The sequence below is a fragment of the Triturus cristatus genome, chromosome 1_1, assembly GCF_964204655.1.
Source record: "Triturus cristatus chromosome 1_1, aTriCri1.1, whole genome shotgun sequence".
Lineage (NCBI taxonomy): Eukaryota > Metazoa > Chordata > Amphibia > Caudata > Salamandridae > Triturus > Triturus cristatus.
The window spans coordinates 1,019,431,438-1,019,450,671 of NC_140579.1; the positions used below are offsets into that span (position 1 = coordinate 1,019,431,438).

At 44.1% G+C, this 19,234-nt stretch overlaps 1 protein-coding gene across 1 annotated transcript in view; it reads left to right on the plus strand.

Annotated features, from left to right (window-relative positions):
* Positions 1 to 14,643, plus strand: part of LOC146871466 (ubiquitin carboxyl-terminal hydrolase CYLD-like) — an 832,861-nt gene extending 818,218 nt beyond the window's left edge. The window contains exon 16 of the mRNA XM_085651077.1: positions 13,732 to 14,643. Coding sequence (XP_085507203.1) covers positions 13,732 to 13,916 — 185 coding nt within the window. The 3' untranslated portion in view covers positions 13,917 to 14,643. The remainder of the gene's footprint in view (positions 1 to 13,731) is intronic.
* The last annotated feature ends 4,591 nt before the right edge of the window (positions 14,644 to 19,234 follow it).

Below are 19,234 nucleotides of genomic sequence, written 5' to 3' on the forward strand. Positions count from 1 at the left end.
CTTGCCAGTGACCCGGGGCCAGGAGGATGGATGACCACGGAAGTCGGGTGATTTCAGGTAATCAAGGGTGTTTTGACTCTTCAGCCACGAGGTCCAGGAGGTGTCTACGATGACTAGGAGCTGGATTCGGAGTGTCCCACGAAGTCTGCAGCTTACTGAGGTGTCGGCAACCGGATTGGAGCCAACAAGCCTTGGCAACGGAATGTCTCGTGGAAATTGCAGAAAGTCAGCGTTGCAGACCAGCAAGGTCTGAGGGACTCACCCAGCGAGGGTAAGTCAGGGTAGGCCTGGAGCAACCAGGGGAGCCCTTTGGTTCGATGAGAAAGTCTTCAGGGGACCCACAAGCCTACGGGCAAGGATCGCGAAGACGCCTCGTGAGGATTTGCTTCACAGGAGCCCACGGTCACTCGGGACGAGGTAGGCCTCTGATTTTCGAGGGAAATCCTGTTGGAGGCTTGGACCACACGTGGTCCAATGCACAAGTTCGTAGAACGTTGTGAAGGGGTTGCACTTGACAATAGTGCACGGTACCCGGGTATTGCTGTTCCTTGTCACTCGTGGGGTCCACTCGCCTCAACTCTGCTGGGGACTCACAATGGCTGTCAAGAAGTCAGGAAATCCACTTCCGGGGCTGCAGGGACTTCGGACTCCAGCGGGAGCGGGAACGTTTGCGACCGTTGATTCAAGTTTTTGGTGCCTGCCAAGCAGGGGAGTCACTCCTTGACTCCAAGGGAGATTCTTCAGTCTTCCAAAGGTAGTGGAACGTCGAAGGTCCAGGATTCTTCTTCAGAGCGTCGTCCAGGGATATCTAACTTGCAATGGCAAGGGTTCCCTAACTTACACTAATGGAAAGGGAGGGACTAGCTCTATGACCACTCCTCTGGGAGGGTCAGGGGAGTGGGTGGTTACACCCACTTTCCTTTGTCCAGTTTCGCGCCAGAGCAGGGGCAGGTAGCCCCTGAACCGGTTTGAGCTGGCATATACACAGATGAGCCTACTGCTCCCCCAGTGCAGGACTTCAAAGAACTCTAAGAGTGCACCCACCCAGCTCCAATACACTAGATCCTGTCTGGGAGGTGGTGACACCTCCCTGTGACAGGATGCCTATTGTTGGGCCTCCTCCACTGCGAGTTTCAGTCAGCAGCAGGAGGGCAGCCCAGTGTATGTGCTGGGAGCATCCATTTTGTGATGCCAGGGCTCTTTCAGGTTTCTACCGTGTTTCCACAGTAGGTACATGTATTCCCCTCTAGAAGGGTGGGATCCTACTCCCACACCAGTTACTGGTGTGGGGGTATGATTCCAAGTTGTTTGACACCAAACACAACCTGTTTTGATGCAGTCATTCCAAAGTTAGCATTTACCGCTAGGTTATAATGCACTTAAGAGTATATGGTCTAACCGCATCCACAAACAGCCTTAGAGAATAGACTCTGCCATCTGCAGAGGGGCTCACACTGTAAACCAAGCACCCTGCCCTCAGGATTGATAGGGCCTGCCTTAGGGGTGACTGATAGGTGTATATGTGTGTGTAAGGTGAGATATAGGAACCTATACCTCAGTGAGGAGTGCTAACACTACCTCACCCAGGCTGCAGTAGCAGGCCTGTGGTGTCAGATTTAGTCTGCTTCCCAGGGGTGGCATAATACATGCTTCAGCCCCTGGTAAGCCTGTGAAGTACCTATGCCCTTGGTACCTAAGGTACCATATACTAGGGGCTCATAAAGTACCACAGCATCCAATCACTAGTGCATCTAATATGCACTCCAAGTTGTTTAGAGAGAACAGAGAGACTGGGGCCCTGATTAGCAGGGACCCAGCCAGACTATAGCCAGAAAGCAGTGTTAACATCAGAAAAAAAGTGGTGGTAACATAAGTGCAGATCCTACTCTCCTACACAGCAGCAACTGCCCAGCCAGGAACATTCCCGTTTAAAGCATAACATGGAACCTTTAGGCAAGGTTCTGCAAGGCATAGAAAATGAAAACCGCAATACAATAAGAGATCAAATGTGCAAACAAAGGAAGAACAACTTTACAACACATCTTTTCCCTTTCTGCAAAAAAAAACCAAGATAAGGATAGGGAAAAATGGAAGGGTGGGAAACAGAAAAGGAAAGAGGAGGAGAAAAGCAAGCCACATAAGAATCAACGTACAAAGTCCTCCAAATAAGCAAGGGTTCTGCGATTTCTGTGCCCCCTCCACACCAATTCCTACCTGAGTGGAGGAAGATGAAGAGGAGATGCATGGCAGTGTGCCCTCCCTTGACCAAGCTCCACTCTGGTTGCGACAGCTGCGTCAGGGACATTAGCCAATACATAACCATCATTCCCTAAGGTAGATTCAGCATTACTAGAAACAGCTTCTTCTGAAGCACCATTTTTCTGGTACAAGGCCACCCGCCTAAAATTCTATCTTTGACCATTTTCTAACTCGACACCATAACTGAAAATTCTCTTGACTTTGAAAGGGCCCAAGAACTTAAAATGGAATGGAATGGAAAGTACATTTGTAAAGCGCAGCTATCACTCCAAGGAGCATCTTGGCGCTAGGTGTCAACATAGATGGAACATGTTGGCTAACTGATGTTGTTCGGGGGGTCCTGTGCATATTATACTAGGGCTTTGTATGCAGTGTCTGTAAGGGAGAAAACCCAAGTCTTCAGGGCTTTCCTGAAGAGTTTTTCTGTTGACATTTGCCGAAGCTGAGGTGGCAGTTTGTTCCACGCCCTTCCTGACCTGACTTTGACCAGATCACAAACACAAATTAGCTGGGGACAAGCAGAAACCTTACGCGTGGTAATATCAGGTGCCACCCCACCTTTCTCTAGCCACAACTTCAACCACGCTGGGACTAATTTGGACCCAGCGGGTCTCCCACGCATAAGTTCAAAAGGGGTTTTGAGACCAGGGGAATGGCCAGTCAGCCCAAACCATCTCCTCCACAATCTTCCGTACACCCAAATCACTGGCACATGCCATTTGTAACATACCTCTGACCATTTTGTTTACCCTCTCACAAAGGCTGTTTCCCTGTGGGTTGTACAGGGCAGTACGGTGATGCACAATCCCACATTCTCTCAAAAACACTGGCATCTCAGACACATTTAATTGTGTGCCATTGTCCATGATCAGGACAGAGGGAAACCCCTCTTCTTGAAACAAACTACTGAGGGACAACATCTACAACCACAATGGCATAACGTTTATTTGAGGCAAGATCGTTCATGGGCCCTTTGAAATCAAGGCAGATGCTATGCCAAGCTTTCCCCAGGTTCTCAATATGCACAGAGACCCTTGTACTACCCACCTTGAGTCTTTTCTCTCCTCCCTTGCAAATGGAACTGTAATAATGTTGACCACACCAGGTAGCAATATTGAAGGAAGATGCATCTATTGATGAGTTTCATCCATGTAACAAACGTCCTATCCACACAGCATCAAAGCAGCAACTGACATCTGAGAATTCTTAAAAAGCTTCATAGAGTAACATTCTAGAACTAAACCAACACACACACAGAAGCAGTTATCTTGAATCATATCTAGACCATAAGTTGAACATAACATCAGCACACATATTAAACGTCAAGATGTTACACACCTTTCCTCTTTACATGAACACAAAATAGGGGAAGAAATGTGAAAGGAAAAAAAAAACACTACTGTAAAACAAAGTCACGAAGAGACACAGGAGTCTTCTTGCAACGAGAACTTTTTCGTAACATGGGTTTTTTTGTTTGACGACTCTTCGGGCATTACAGGTACATAAGAGTCTTTAGCACGCAGAGGAGCAATCCTACTCAAGTTCCAAATGCGACCATCATTTAATTTAACAGCATTTTGAAAACGTTTTTAACAACAAATGGAGATGAAAATTTAGAAAGACCACCAGCTTTCTGGGGTAAACGAACATTCACTTTGTCACCCACACGTACACATGTGTGCGAAACAGCATACCTAGCATTAAAGTAATTTTTTCTTTTCAAAGCCTTCAAGTTTTGAGATCCTTTACAACGAACAGCATTAGAAACACCAACACCGGAAAACCCTTCTGAATTCATATCAACATGTTTATCTCTTATCCAAGACTGAAAGAGTTGAGTAGTATTAGGACTACGCCCCCTAAACAGTTCAAAAGGAACCTTATTAGTGGTGGAATGAGGTGTGAGCCGAAAAACTCTCACACGCTCTGCAATTTCTAACTTCCAGTCCTTACCTTGAAGCTTAGCTAAATGGATGGACTCATTGAGGACACGATTAAACCTCTCCACCATCCCGTTGGTCTCGGGATAATAGAGAGCACACCGTTTATGTCTGATACCATTCTATGACAAATACTCCTCCATTTCTCTCGAGACCAACTGGACTCCATTATCTATTAAAAGAAAGTCAGGAAGACCCTCCCTAGCAAAAATTTCTTCTAAAAATTTTATAACATCCTTGGTTTCAGTGCTCTGTACAATTTTGATCTCTGGCCATCTAGAAAACATGTCTATTAAAACCAACATGTAACACTGACCAGAACACCCAGAAATGGGTCCTAGCAGATCCAGGGCAACTTCTTCCCAGCACCTGGTAGGCTCCTCACGTATCACCATAGGTTGAACTCTCGTCTTTAATGTTTTGTCACACGTATTTCACACACTCTCACCATTCGCTCAACCTGAAGATCAATACCAGGCCACCAGAAATGTAGGCGAAAACTTTCTTTGATTTTCGAATCACCCAGATGTCCCAGATGTGCCTGATGAATGATTCTTGATCTGACAGAACAGGGAGGAACAAGTTTCGTACCCCTCCATAGTACTCCAGAACTAATGGACAATTCATCTCGAACATTCCAAAACTTACGAACTTCCTCATTTAGCCCGTTTATACCTTTCCACCCTTCAGTCACCAACTCAGATACTTTCGTAAGAACAACATCATTACTCAATGAATCTTTCCATTCTTTTTCACTCAAAACATCTGTTTTTACTTCACATACTTTGCATTCATCATCATCCCACAAGTCACCCAGATCCTCGGGGTTTGAACTTGTATTGGTCTGAACAAGGCGAGAGAGACAATCCGACACTTTGTTTTCTACCCCAGGTATGTAATTTACAACAAAATCATAATCCTGGAGAGCAACAATCCACCTGCAAATTATTGAAGAAACTGCTTCTAGACTCTTTAGTGAACAAGTCTTTTAAGGGTTTGTGATCTGAGTGTATAATAAAAGAGCTTCCCCACAGAAATCTTTTTTATTTTCCTGATGGCCCAGAAAACACACAGAGTCTCTTTCTCTATGACTGAGTACTGAACTTCCAGCCCTAATAGTATTCTAGAGAGAAACATAATTGTCACTTCTTTACCATCCTTTACTTGTTTAAGAACTGCACCCAGTCCCTTTGAACTAGCATCAGTAAGTAAGATTGACTTAGCTGTAGTATCAAAACTGCGGAGTGAAGGTGCACTACTTAAAGCACTCTTAACATCATCAAACTCCACCTGACATTTGGGAGACCACACAAATTTCACACCCTTCTTTAAAAGTGATCTTAGAACAAATGTGGGTGAAGCAAACTGAGGAACAAATTTGTCCTAAGAAAGTGACCAACTCATTCCTGGTCTGAGGCTCTGAAAGACCCTCAATGGTTTTCACTAAATGATCTCTTGGTTTCACCCCCTCCTTCATTAGTTTGTGTCCCAAATAGTCAATTTCCGAAAGATTAAACCTGCACTTACACTCACGAAGGGTCAAACCACGAGACTTAAACCTAACCAGAACAGCCCTAAGCCTCTCATCATGTTCCTTCTGCGATGAACCATGTATCAGAACATCGTCCTGATATATCTTTACACCTGCTAAACCATGCAAGACGTCTTCTATGGCTCGTTGATAGACTGAAGCGGCAGAATTGAGACCAAAAGGAAGACGTGTAAATGTATAAGTCCCAAAAGGTGTGATGAAAGCTGTCAAATTCATGGAATCACTATCTATCTTGATTTGATGGTATGCTGCTCTTAGGTCTAAGGTGATAAAGACCTCTGCCCCCTCTAGTTGGGTCAACATCTCCGTGATATTCAGAAGAGGGTACTTGTCTGCAACAACTGCATGATTAAGGTTGCGAAGATCAACACAAAGCCTAATCTCACCTGAAGCTTTACGTGCTAGAACAACCGGAGCCAACCAATCACTTGCCTCAGTCTCCACTATGATGCCCTCCTTTCCTTAACTTATCTAGCTCACTGCACATGGAGTCTCTTAATACCAAAGGTACACTGCGCACTTTGCAGGAGACAGGAATAGCATCTGCTCTAAGAATGATTCTGTGAGTATAATTTGAAAGATACCCCAACTTTTCCCTGAAAACTTCTTCAAACTCACTACGTAAGTCATTCATTTGGGTGAGATTAACTGGCCCGGGGATATCCCCAATCTGGCAAATGGGAACATTCTCAACTTGGCTTGTAGGAGCAGTAAAAGACTTTCATCCCATCCTCGTCGCCAGTGTAATAAGGTTGACCACACCAGGTAGCAATATTGAAGGAAGATGGATTTATTGATGAGTTTCATCCATGTAAGAAACGTCCTATCCACACAGCATCAAAGCAGCAACTGACAACTGAGAATTCTTAAAGAGCTTCATAGAGTAATATTCTAGAACTAAACCAACACACATACAGAAGCAGATATCTTGAATCATATCTAGACCATAAGTTGAACATAACATCAGCACACATATTAAACGTCAAGATATTACAGGAACACTCTTCGACCCATGACAGAACCTGGTTGTCTGACCCAGGCCACCAAAAATGGTATCTCAGGCAGCGCTGAGTCAGAGTTTGGCCCAGGTGACCTTCATGGGCCATTGAGAAGATCCTCTTTCTCAAGCCAAACGGAGGGACAAACCTGTCTCCCCTCATGATTATCTCATTGCCGGGTACAGACAACTCATCCAAAATCATGACATAGGGACGTACTTGTACTGCCAAACAGCTTTCTCTCCTGCTGCCTTGCTTGACTATACATGCGACTTCATCCAAAACAGCATCTTCTTGCATAGCAATGTGCCACTCCTGAGCTGTAAAGGCTCCTTCCCCCAACACGACTGCATCTTCAATTGAAGCAACTGAACCAACATTCTCAGTTTGTTACCTATGGACCATCCACTAATCTCCAGTCCACCGATAATCTCAACAGTTGGCCTGTGCATTCCTCCAACCCTAGATATAGCCTACATCATACTGATAATCTTGGATCCTTGCTGCAAGTCTAGCCAACCTGGCTGAACCCTTGCCAGTCCCCCTGGGGATAAAATCTTGATCAAGGGTTTGTGATCTCTACTGATAAGGAACTTAGTACCCCACACCGCCCAAGCAGCCACCAGAGCCTCCCTCTCAATAACCGAATAATTTTGCTCAGCTAGAGTAAGAGGTCTGGATTCAAAAGCCACTGACCTCTCATCATCCCTATTACACTGGAAAAGAACAGCGCCCAAACCTGAGGTGCTGGCATCAGCAGTGATGATGGATTTCAATTTGATGTCAAAGAGAGCCATCAATTCAGCTTCACAAATTTCTTTCTGAATGGCGTTATAACACTTAGACTGTTGTCCACCCCACTCAAAGCGGACACCTTTCTTAAGAAGGCTTCTCAGGCATACTGTCTTGTCAGAGAAATTTCTCACAAATCTGAAGTAGTACTCAATAAGACCCATAATGGATTGGAACTGGTCCTTGTTCGTGGGAGCAGGTGCAAACTCGATCACTCTCATGAGGCTTTTATTTGGCTTAACACCAGAGGCCGAGATACAGTACCGTAAATATTCTACTTGCTCAGTCAAGAACACACATTTTTCTTTTCTCAAGGTAAGACCAACCTCAACCATTCTCCTTGAAACGTTCCTCAACACAGAATTATGCTCTTCCACAGATTAATTAAGATGTTGTCCTGGAAGTACACAGCATTCGCTATTCCCTTAAAGACGTGTGTTACCATGCGTTGAAAGATGCTTGCCACAGATGACTACCCAAACGGCAAGCGCGTGAACTGGAAAGTGCCTTCTGTAGTGATGAAAGACGTGAGATGTTTGGATCCGTCATGTAAGCGTATTTGGTGATATGCACTCTTGAGGTCAAGTTTAGAAAATAACCTAGCTCCAATAAGAGTGTGCACCAATTCACCAATATTGGGCAAGGAAAATGTATCAGCAATCAGAGAGCGATTGAGAGGCCTCAAGTCTACACAGAACCGGTGATCACAACTGGAGAAACCCATTCGGAAGCCTCTATGGGTTCAATCACCCCAGAATTCAACATTTCATGTATGAGGGCTTTAACCCCATCGCGAACAATAAGCGGCACTCTTCTTAATTTATGCTGCACTGGTACAGCCACGCTCACCAACTTATTCCTATGCACATAGCCCTTCAGTTGTCCCAAATCAGGTCTGAGCACCTCACTGGTATCACGTAAGACGTTATCTACACCTTCTACACCATAACTCGTGTGGGGGTCCTAGGGTTCACAATGATAAGGAGGTCGTACTGGTGAACCCAACCAAGAATAGGGGTACCATAAACCGCAACATATATCTGGCCATGCGTGGATCTATTTGAGAATAATATGTTGGAGGTAAAGTATCATTTTATATCAATGGATTCCCCTTGGAATCCACCAGGGGATATGTCCTTGGACAACAAAATCGTGTTGCCCCCCCCCCCACTCCCCCCCCCCGCCAGACTTACAAAGTGACTCCTAGGGATTATGGTGTGCTTGAACCCTGTATTGACCGTAAGCGAAACATCTTTGCCATCAATTTGGAATAAAGTTTAGGGTCTGTTGAGTCTTTTGCTTTCCTCCAATACCTCACAATCGTCACCAACACTCAGAATTCTATCTCCAGTGTCAGCATTATTGTAAAATTGTTGATCTGAGATGACGGCAATCACACTTCTAGTTTTACCCTTACAGACTCTAGCATAATGTCGCACTTGACCACACTTCAAGCACTCCTTAGTCACAGCAAAACAAAATTTTGAGTCTGCAGAGTGAGCGATACTACCACATCTATAGCACACCCTGGTAGAGGATGGCCTAGGTTGATTGGTACGTTTGAAGTTCTTATTGTTGCTCCTTACTGCAGCCAGAGAGCATGTGGCCTCATCAGATATAGCGTTCTCAACATCCTCCAAGGATCCCTTGTCAGACACTTCTGCAACTTCTGGACCACGGTTGCATTTTTCTAACTCCTTCATACAAATTTGAGATTGTTATACCACTTTGGCTAGTTCTATGGCACTTTTCAATGATGGGTTCTTGGCAGCCCATTGTCTTTCCTGAATTTGTTTGCTATTACATTGTACTATTAACTGGTCTCTTATTAATACATCGTTCATCGTGCCAAACTTGCACTTGATAGATACCCATCTTAGTCTAGCTATAAATTCATCAAGACTCCTCCGGCTTTTGATGTCGTGTGTAGAATTTGTACCGATTCATGACCAGATTGTCCTCCTTAGCATATCTGGTTTCCAACCTACACACCGCCTCCTTGTACTCATCAGACATGGGCTGCCCATTGGCTTGTGGTAAGTACCTGAAGATACGTTGACCTTCTTTCCTAAAGTGCTTAAAAGTAGTGCTTTTTTTCTTCTTGCACTAAATTCTTGACCCTCCAGGGCATCCAAATAGTTTTCGATTATTAAAATCCAATCCCCCCATGATATTGGAGGAGGACCGGATTGTGATAGAACAGTAGGTGGGAGTACGATACCAAACTGTGAATCAGCCATAAATAATGAAAAGGTATAGTGAAAATAGCTAAGGAATCACTCAAAAGTCAAGTACAGGGAATGAAAACACCCAACTCACCAATGACTGGAAAAACCAGGAAGAGCGGTTGCTGGCTAAACTACTCCGATGCCGGTTTGACTGTCACATCTGCCGTGTATTTCTGTCACTGACGCAAAAGCTTACGCGCAGCTGCCTAGATGGCTGCCAAGCGTGACCTCGTAACCGTAAGGTTGCGCAGGGTTGCTTTGAGGTTACTATGTTCCAGTGACGACTTAATGTTTGGCAACCAGGATGACAGGCGCACGCTCACTTTGTATGCCGCTGACATCACCAAAAGAGGGGTTGCAGGCCAGAGAAACAGTGATGTCACTTGCCTTTTGGGAGGGTTTCCCGGTTTTCCGGAATAGAGACAGACGCCGCCACAGTAACAAATGAAAGGAAAATACACGCTGGTGTGGTGCCTCTGTGGGTCGATGTGGCTCGTTCACAGAGCCAACTTCGTCCGTTTTCGTTGCTCCAATCCGTTCCAGTAGGAAAAAAAGTGACACCTTGCTGTACCAGCTGCAGGAGAATCGTCTCCAAAACTTCTTGTAAATGAAAGCAGGGTCCGCCCGGTCAGGTAAATAGATATCTTTATTCAGCACAGAGCAGACAGAATATGGACCTTTCATCAGCTGGTAAGCAGCAACTGCCCAGCCAGGAACGTTCCTGTTTAAAGCATAACATGGAACCTTTAGGCAGGGTTCTGCAAGGCATAGAAAAGGAAAACCGCAATACAATAAGAGATCAAATGTGCAAACAAAGGAAGAACAACTTTACAACACATTAGACTAACATAACCACCAGAGGGGGGATTCAGACTGAGATGCACTAAAATCTCTTGAGGAAGAGGTTGCTTCCATGTGCTTTTACAGAGAAGGCGAGGAAACATGCCAGTCTGGTTGGGAGTTTTGAAGATAAAGGTTCTTTGTCCGATTTCTCTTTTTATACAGGTTCAATCATTGCATTGTGATTTACTTAGTCCTCAATTTATAATGGGACGTACAGGAGTACTATTACCAGAATACAAGCAAAAAACCTACACTGGATATGAGAACACTGGGATAGCTTGGCTGCGGGACTCCTGTAAGCCACTGCTAAGGCTCGACGTGCTAATCTGAACCAATACTATTGAACTCCAGCCCCAGGATCACACTACTGCTATAGCTGGGAAGGGTTGTCTTCTGCCTTTTTTATGCTTAAAACACGTTGTTATTCCTAGTACAAACAGCCCGAAATAAAGGAAAGGAACAAACAGACAAAAAAAGTCATTGTTATCACATGAAGGAAATGCATTCTTATATGAATTTCTCTCAGACCATCTGCCAGGTTTGCGTCACCATTGTAATTTCAGGCACACTCAGTGAGTTCTGGCATTGTAGCTACAAACGTTGCATTAAGGGACTTGTAGCTCGCTTTTACCATTGGGAATATGTTTAAAAATCTGTGCAGGTGCTGCTGTCCAAAAATCCAGAACTTATTAAAGGTGCAAAGCACGACATTTGGGCTATTGCAGATGGGCAAGTGTGAATGTGTGCCTCTTTAGGAGTAATGCATGCGAGTTTGGTGTGCCCCGGTTTGTGCTTCCATAAGTGCCCGTAGAAAATATAAATCACTCCCTCCCCTTTTTAATAAATCAGATGCGTTATAAACAATGTATAATAATGATCTTTTTGTTTTTCTTATTACTAGTCATAAGTAATTTATTCATTCCTGATAGCTTTTTCTTTGGGCTTGTAACCTTTAGGGTTTGTGTGTTTTTAATTGTGAAAATAAACAGGCGTGTATGACCTGCTCACATCAGACGTAGCGTGGTCAATAGAATGGGGGGTGTGAGCTTCAGATTTTCCGAAAATCACACTGGCATATCCTTTTCATCATTTCGTGGGAAGCAGCACATGAGTGGGGCTTAAGGGCCAATGGAAAGGAAAAGGAGTGTGGATTTTTAGAGAGTACTTAAAATGCATTATTTTGTAAAATAACCATGTTTTAAGGCCTTCAAAACAAAGATGTGTGTGTGAGTGATTATTTTTAAATCCCAGGTGGAATCGAACACATCTTATCGTACCCAACTAAAAGCCCCTGTACCCAACTATTTATTAAATATTACATTTATTAGGGGGTTGTAACACCCTCAAACACCACCCCAGAAGCTATGCCCCTGCTACTCACATCAGACGTAAGACGGCTCGAGTCCTCCACGCTTCTACCTTTCCTATCTATTTCACATCGATGAGCATCTGCTACTCCTGCACAGTACTTACTCTCCGGGCTTTAAGTGGGATGAAGAAACTGGGGGGGTCTCTCAAAGGGGCGTGGTCAATGTATTAGAGGGCGTGGCTTAGAAACACGTAAGCTAAAAATCTGTGCTTAGCATAGTGTAAAGGGAAAAGATCCTTTGGGCCAAACTGTATTACCTGAGCGTACTTCAATTTCTACACTTCAATCCAGCTTACACCATTACCATTCTATCTCACTCATTCATACTAGAGAAGATTGAACCATATATAATCAACAAATGAGCAAAGTAAAATAAAATTCTCTATATTGACAAAATCACAAATAAAATAGGACCATAAATTCATGGACAATATACTTTCCAATAATCATTAAAAAAAGTTCATTTATACAATCCAATTGCAAAAGACAAAAACAATACTAGGTAAAAAGAGAGAATGTAAAACAGACAAACAAAATATGCCTTTAAGATTTACATATCCGTGATGTAACAGTGCATAGGGCGTGGAACTTCGTATTTTATGATTTCTACTCGTTCACCAGTGCCCGTGTTCACGAATTATGTAGTTAGTAGTGCGTCGACGCATTTCGATGGATGTAAAATGTTCCCATATTTTTCAAGACCAATCAATAAACTCTCTTAAATTGTTTAAAAAGCTTGTAAAAATGACCAGTGACAACGTATTATTGGTGACATGCTCTGCACTTTGTATTGGGTCGAGATGTTGTCACACGACTTCCCCGAAGGGCCTCTATATCAATTATAAATGGCCACGCAGTATATCTTCGGTCTTCTTTAAAATGGTTGCTTTTAATAAAATACTTAGAGCCAATATATGTAGTTGCGGTCCCATTCAAGATTAAAAATAGTAGGTTCTTAAATATGGGCAACTATAGCTTTGATATGGTCTATATAGTTTCTTTAAGACGTATCGGAGTTGCTGCGCCTTCAGGTGCTCCCATATAGATTAAAAAGAGTTTCAGAGGATGCACGCTCCCGCGTGGAATCAGTCGGGGAATGTGTGCCACCCAACTTGTATTTTGCTGTTTCTGTCATTGCATCCAGATACATGATACAACAAATAACATCATACCTACAACAAGTCAGGACCATTGGCTTTGTCAATTGTTGTTAGTTGCATAAGCAGCAACTCTGGCTTGTAGATAATATTGAAAAAGCTTCCACTTAAAGCCCTGGTGACACCACGACAATGTTGCTGCTCCTGAATTTCAAAAAGAGAAGGAAAATCCAGAGAGAAAATGACTCTCTTTAAACGATTTCCCTTCCCCAACAGCGTTCACCTGGCTTGACGTCATGCCGTAACTTCACTAGTGAGAAGTGAGCAGTGTGAGCATGCGCACATCAATGTGCCTGCTGTCACTGCAGTCCGGAAAAAAATGGACCGCCTGTGCCAAGGCACAAATAGATAGAGACCTGTTTCGAGCCCCCCTTTAAAAAACTGCCGGTGCTCAGCACTGGTGAGACCCGGCCCACTTAAAGCCCTGCTTACTCATTAACTCAACCGCACATCAACCCATAAACTTAGCCACTTAAACACGCAGTTCTTGACCTACACATTCATTCTCATCGACCCACTCATTTACCATTCTCTTAGTTGCTTATCCACCAATTTTTGTAAATCATCCAATACATTTTATTTTTACCTTACAGGTGGACAGAATGGCTTTAACATCCCGCGGGTGGTACCTTGCTCTGAAGTGGGTGAGTACCTGAACATGACACCTGCCCAGCTCCGAGACCTGGACCCCAAGACCATGCCCATCTTTGCCCGCCGGCTGCTTTGTGATGCCTACATGTGCCTTTACCACAGCCCCAGCTTGAGCCTCTATAAGTGAACCGTTCAAAGTAAAAGGTCTGTGTGGAGTCGCCGCATTGCAGCAACCTTGGCCTATAGGAAACAGGAATTTCTCCTCACAGACCGGTTCCTCTTAAAGCATGGGACTGGGACAGGTACTGAAATATCAGCCTGTGGTCCAGCTTTTAGAGTCTCCATCCTTTAGATGAAGTTTAAATAACTTATAGCTATTAGTTTTTAATACCAAAAATGTTGAGTTGCACTGGTAGGTCTATTCTATCCCAATTTGTATATAAATAAATATATTTAAAAAATTGATTAAAAGGCCACCATAATTGGTGGGGAAAAGTGTGGGATTTGAGGCGATGAAGAGGTAGATAAAGGGACAACTTGTGTGTAAAACCAAATGCTCTGTATCTGTTTTAAAAGCTGCTTGAGATGTGTAAATAAATCTAAAGTTGTTTGTCAAGATGATATGTTTATAATTGGTCATTTGAAAATTCTGTTAATGTGGACTGCAGAACAATAAGATGCCACCTCAAAAGTGTAGAAAGTTCACAAGCTACTCAAAAAACATTTTGTGCATCAGGCTTAGAACAGGTGATTTACCACATTAAATAGATTTTGATAGACCTTGTTTAATTTTTAAACCATTTTGAATGATTTTGGTAGACCTCGTATGTTGAAAATGTGATCTTTCTGTAAGCTGTGGGCCAAACTTTAGTGCTTACTGTCTGCAATTAATAAAACACGTGGCTCTAGACTCCAGTTAATAATTGGTTCTTTTTAAGATTATTATCAACCATTTTTAAAAGCTCTTGGTTAAGATCCTTGAGTTGTTAAATTGGTTTAACCACCCAGATTCCTCAGTTATCTTCCCATTTCAATGTCTCAGCACCCAATGTAGTAACAAGGAGGATTTACCCTTTATAAAAATGTTGGAATATTGAGAGCTCCATTGAAGAACACAGAGTTGCTCTGGGCTTCTAATGGCTGTTAGAAGCCTGGAGCATCAGCATTGCAGTGGTTGTTCACAGCAACAGCTGTGAACAAAGGCGTCATGGAGCCCGAGGGCATTTCAACCCCCTTGGGGTCCATGAGGCCTTTGTTTTACAAATTAGAACATTCTGCCTTATAGGGGCAGAATGTTCTAATAGCCTTAGAGCCCTCCGTAGCAGGTTGTGCCAGCCATTAAAGGCCTGATCCCTTGTAAAAGGCCCTCGCCTTTGGCTCAGGGTTTTAATGCCGAAGCAGGCCTTTAATGCCCGGTAGATCCAGCTACGGCAAGCTCTAAGGCTATATTAGAACATTGAAATGTTGAGAACTCCGTAGAAGACAATTGAGTAGCTCGTGGCTTCTAATGCCCGGTAGAAGCCCGGAGTATCAACATTCCAATGTTTGCCTTTGTTCACAGCTGTTGCTGTGAACAAAGGCCTCACAGAGTCGGAGTGGATTTCAACCCCCTCTGGCTCCATGAGGTCTTTGCTTTACTAATTAGAACATTCTGCCCTCTAGGGGCGGAATGTTCGAATAGCCTTATAGCCCTCCGTAGCGGGATATACCGGCCATAAAAGGCCCGCTCCCATGCTAAAGGCTGACGCTACAGTAGGGCTTTAATGGCCAGTATAGTCCGCCACGGCAGGCTATAAGGCTATATTAGAACATTAGGATGTTGAGAGGTCCATTGAAGGGAATAGAGTGGCTCCTGGCTTCTAATGGCCTTCTGCTCCAACGTTCCAATGTTTGTATTTGTTTCTCCCACTTTAATTTAGAACATTCTGCCCTTGGTGACTGGAATGTTTTGATAGTCTTATAGCCCTTCTGCCTCTACCAGTTGATAAAGGCCCTCGTCCTTGTTAGAGGCCCTCACCTGCAGCTCAAGCCTGTAACTCGGGTTCAAGCTGAAACATCAGGAACATGAGTCTTTTGATGAAGGAGGTAGATAGTACCTCCAAGCAAGGAATTACCACAGAATTTTCCTTCAGTTTTGCTCTTCCTTAAGCCATGTAGATTTGTGTTTACTTGATTATGCTTGCCTCTGCTATCTCAGAGTCTAATTCAATAAGCCTCCGGTCAAGTTGGTGTGTGGTTTTCAAAGGATGATACATTTGTCTTCCGCTGCAGCTTTTGTAACAGGACTGGCCCAGCCATGTGTAAGCTGCCGAGGCAGCTGAAAATGAAAGCTACAAAAAGTATTATCTGAGCTGTTGTAAGTTAACCACAGGGGGCTGGCAGCCTGCTTGATGCATCAGATGTGACCTAGTTGAGTAGTATAAGGTTTCACCCTCATGGGCAATATCACAAAATCAGACTTCTGTGGCACAAAAATGCGCAGCTTAATTTGAAGCGTCTCTTAAAAAATTTAATACGTTGTTATTTCATAGAATACTAGGTCTGTGACGGTGGCAGGTGATAACTGAATTGCTTACTTATACACATATACGTTTTCTGGCAGGAAGGGAAAACGTATTATCTACAAATGCTCCAAACAGATTATTAGGCCTCTTCTGGTGAGGCCGATCACTTCTAACTATGTACCAGGGGAAGAGTGTGTGACCTCAGTGATGGTTCTCTTTGCGGTGCACTCTTGGTGGGATAATTCCTGACTTCTCTGATAACACTGAATTCCCATATTGAACTATGAAGAATCGTCCCAAGACCCCCCCCGTAACTCTTACCTCACCTCCCACTCAGCCCTAGTGGTCGCCGTATGTCCTGCGACCCGATGACGACAACGAGAGCCGGGATCTTGTGCAAACACTGAAGAAGGACTCTCGTTCCCTTCTGCAGGGTGGAGACGCAGAAGTCCTGAAGCTGGACCAATCACGAGCGAAGGGTTCTGTCTCCCAGGGCCAATCCGACGTGAAGAGAGGAGGAGAAAAGGAGACGGAGCCACCAACAAGACACAACCAGGAAGAAGAAGGAGACTCCAAGGAGAAGGACCGAGCCGAATAAGGACTCGAGGGAGGAAGAGGATGCTGCGTTCGTGGTGAAGGAAGCCACCCACAGGAACCTCGACCAAGAAGACGCCACCACCACCGAAGACGCGGATGACCAGGAGCGTTTCGACATCTGGTCCAAGGAGTGGTGGGTCCCAGAGGAAGCTAGGAGTCCGCCGCAACTCTGGAGAGTTGTGGTACCACGCGGTACCTGCACCGGGAGAAGGGAGTGAAGGGAGGATGTCGGGCCGGGACTAGAGGGTGTGAGCTAAAGCCTGCTCCTAGGATGCCTTTTATTTAGTGGCCCCCCACCTTTTTTACTTCCTCAGTGTTTGCTGCCTGTTTTTTTTTCTATACCTTCTTTGCGCACCATTTACTCACCGCTCCAAGGCACCCCCACCCCTTATTTCCTTTTTTCTTTTTCATTACCATGGGGTCTCCAATGCTGTAATAGGAGACTATTATACGATGCTGTAGGAAAAAGGGAGCCATAAAAGAGCGTCAGCCTAGCAAACGGCATATGCATGTTTTTTTTGTTTTTTTTTGTTCACTCACTATTGCACAACTTTCTCCATTTGGGTGTGGTGACAGCATATCCTTCGACAGAGCAACCATACTTACTGCATCTTTTCCTTGTGTTATTCCACTCCCCTGCAAGCTACTCGGGACCTCTCCTTGAAGACGTGGAAGCCCCTACAAGAAACCAAGAAGGGAAAGAATAATGATGAAACAACTGTCTACCTTACAAATCTCTACAGTAGTACTTAGAACTTGGATATTGAACCAACTCCTTTTCCTCCCCACTTGGCAACTAAAAAGTGCATAATCAAAATAAAGAGATCCATAACTAACGCTATACGGCCACCGCGTTTCTGTTTTCGCCCATCCCTCCGACACAAACGTAAGTACTCCACCTTCACAGCATGGAGATGACACATGTTGTAAAGGAATTTGAAAATTGTCTTTATTCTTCAAGGGGCTTGGTGCCCAAAATGGGGGAGGACAAAGACCTTTGATTTAGGCGTTTTGGATTTTTTCATCTGCAACATTAGCTTTTGTCTGTGCAGAAGTCCTTGTAAGATATCAGACCAGAATGCATTCTCCATGTTGTTTGGTGTTTGTGGGCACCTTTGTAAGAAGCACAATTGCACAGGATCACCTTGGAAGAGGAAGCAAGAAATCCTGTCCCACACTTTCAAGATTAAATTGCACAGACTGAATTATCAATACAAACGTGCTATATGTAAAAATTAAACTCAGGTCTACTCTGTCCACATCTTTTCAGCCCCAAATATGGTTGCTGCCATCTTTTAATTAATCAAAGAGCCACATTGTTGAATTGCGGCATGGAAAGTTCTATAGCTACATGTGATAAGCTGGCAAATTATTGTATCATTGAAGTCAGCACAGTTTTTGGCTCCATGCCTCTGTATGAGCTTATGTGCCATTACGTCTACTCAGGTGGAGGGGAACCACCTGTGCGATTTCTCCATTTTATCAAAAGAGTAATTCCTGAGCCTAGAAAATTCAAGTCAAACTTCAGGCTCTCTCCAATGAGGTTTTAACACTAAGGGCTTTAAAGAACCGGTACAATTAAATCCCACTCCTTTGAGAGATCTAATCAATACCTCACTTATCTCAGGTATGGGCCCAATGAGTTCAAGCAAGCAGCAGTTATACTACTTCTAACAAAACAAAAATCCTTGAATCTTGATGACCTTGCTAACTTTTGCCAAATCTCACATCTGCCATATCTATTGAAGTTGTTAGAGAAAGCGATCTTTCTCCAGGTGTAGGTCTTTGTGGAGGAAGATAATCTACTCCATTCAACGCAAGTCAGTTTCTGTAAGCGTGGCAGTATGGAAACAGTAGAAGTAGCTGCGATCTACGCCGTGTGCAGACAAAGATTTTCCAGCTTCATTTATCCTATTGGTCCTACCAGCAGCCTTGGATACTGTCAGTCACCTGATCCTATTGGATTGTTTGAGGGAGATTGGTATTTAGGGCATGGCATGTGAATGTTTCAAAAGCTTCTTCCGGGGTAGACATAGTCAGGTCACTATGGATATGCAACCCCCTCAGCGGCGTAACAGGGGGGCCCCCTCAGCACAGTAGTCAGGCCTGAGAGCTCTGGATTTAATCCGGAGCAGGTCCCCCCCCCCCCCATGTACCTTGCAGGGTGGCCCCCTCAACTTTCGTTAGGTCAGTGACCCCCCCCCTGCAGGCTTGTCCCTACATTGAGGACTCCTGCAGGACACACTTTTATTGTCACCCATGCTTTTCAAGCTTTATATGACCCCATTCGCTAAACTAATTCAGGTTCAGGGCTTTGATCTGGATACGTATGCTGACAACACCCAGATCTTGTTAAAAATCTGTAATTGAGAGACATCATCCAAACTCTGTTAGTCTGTCACAG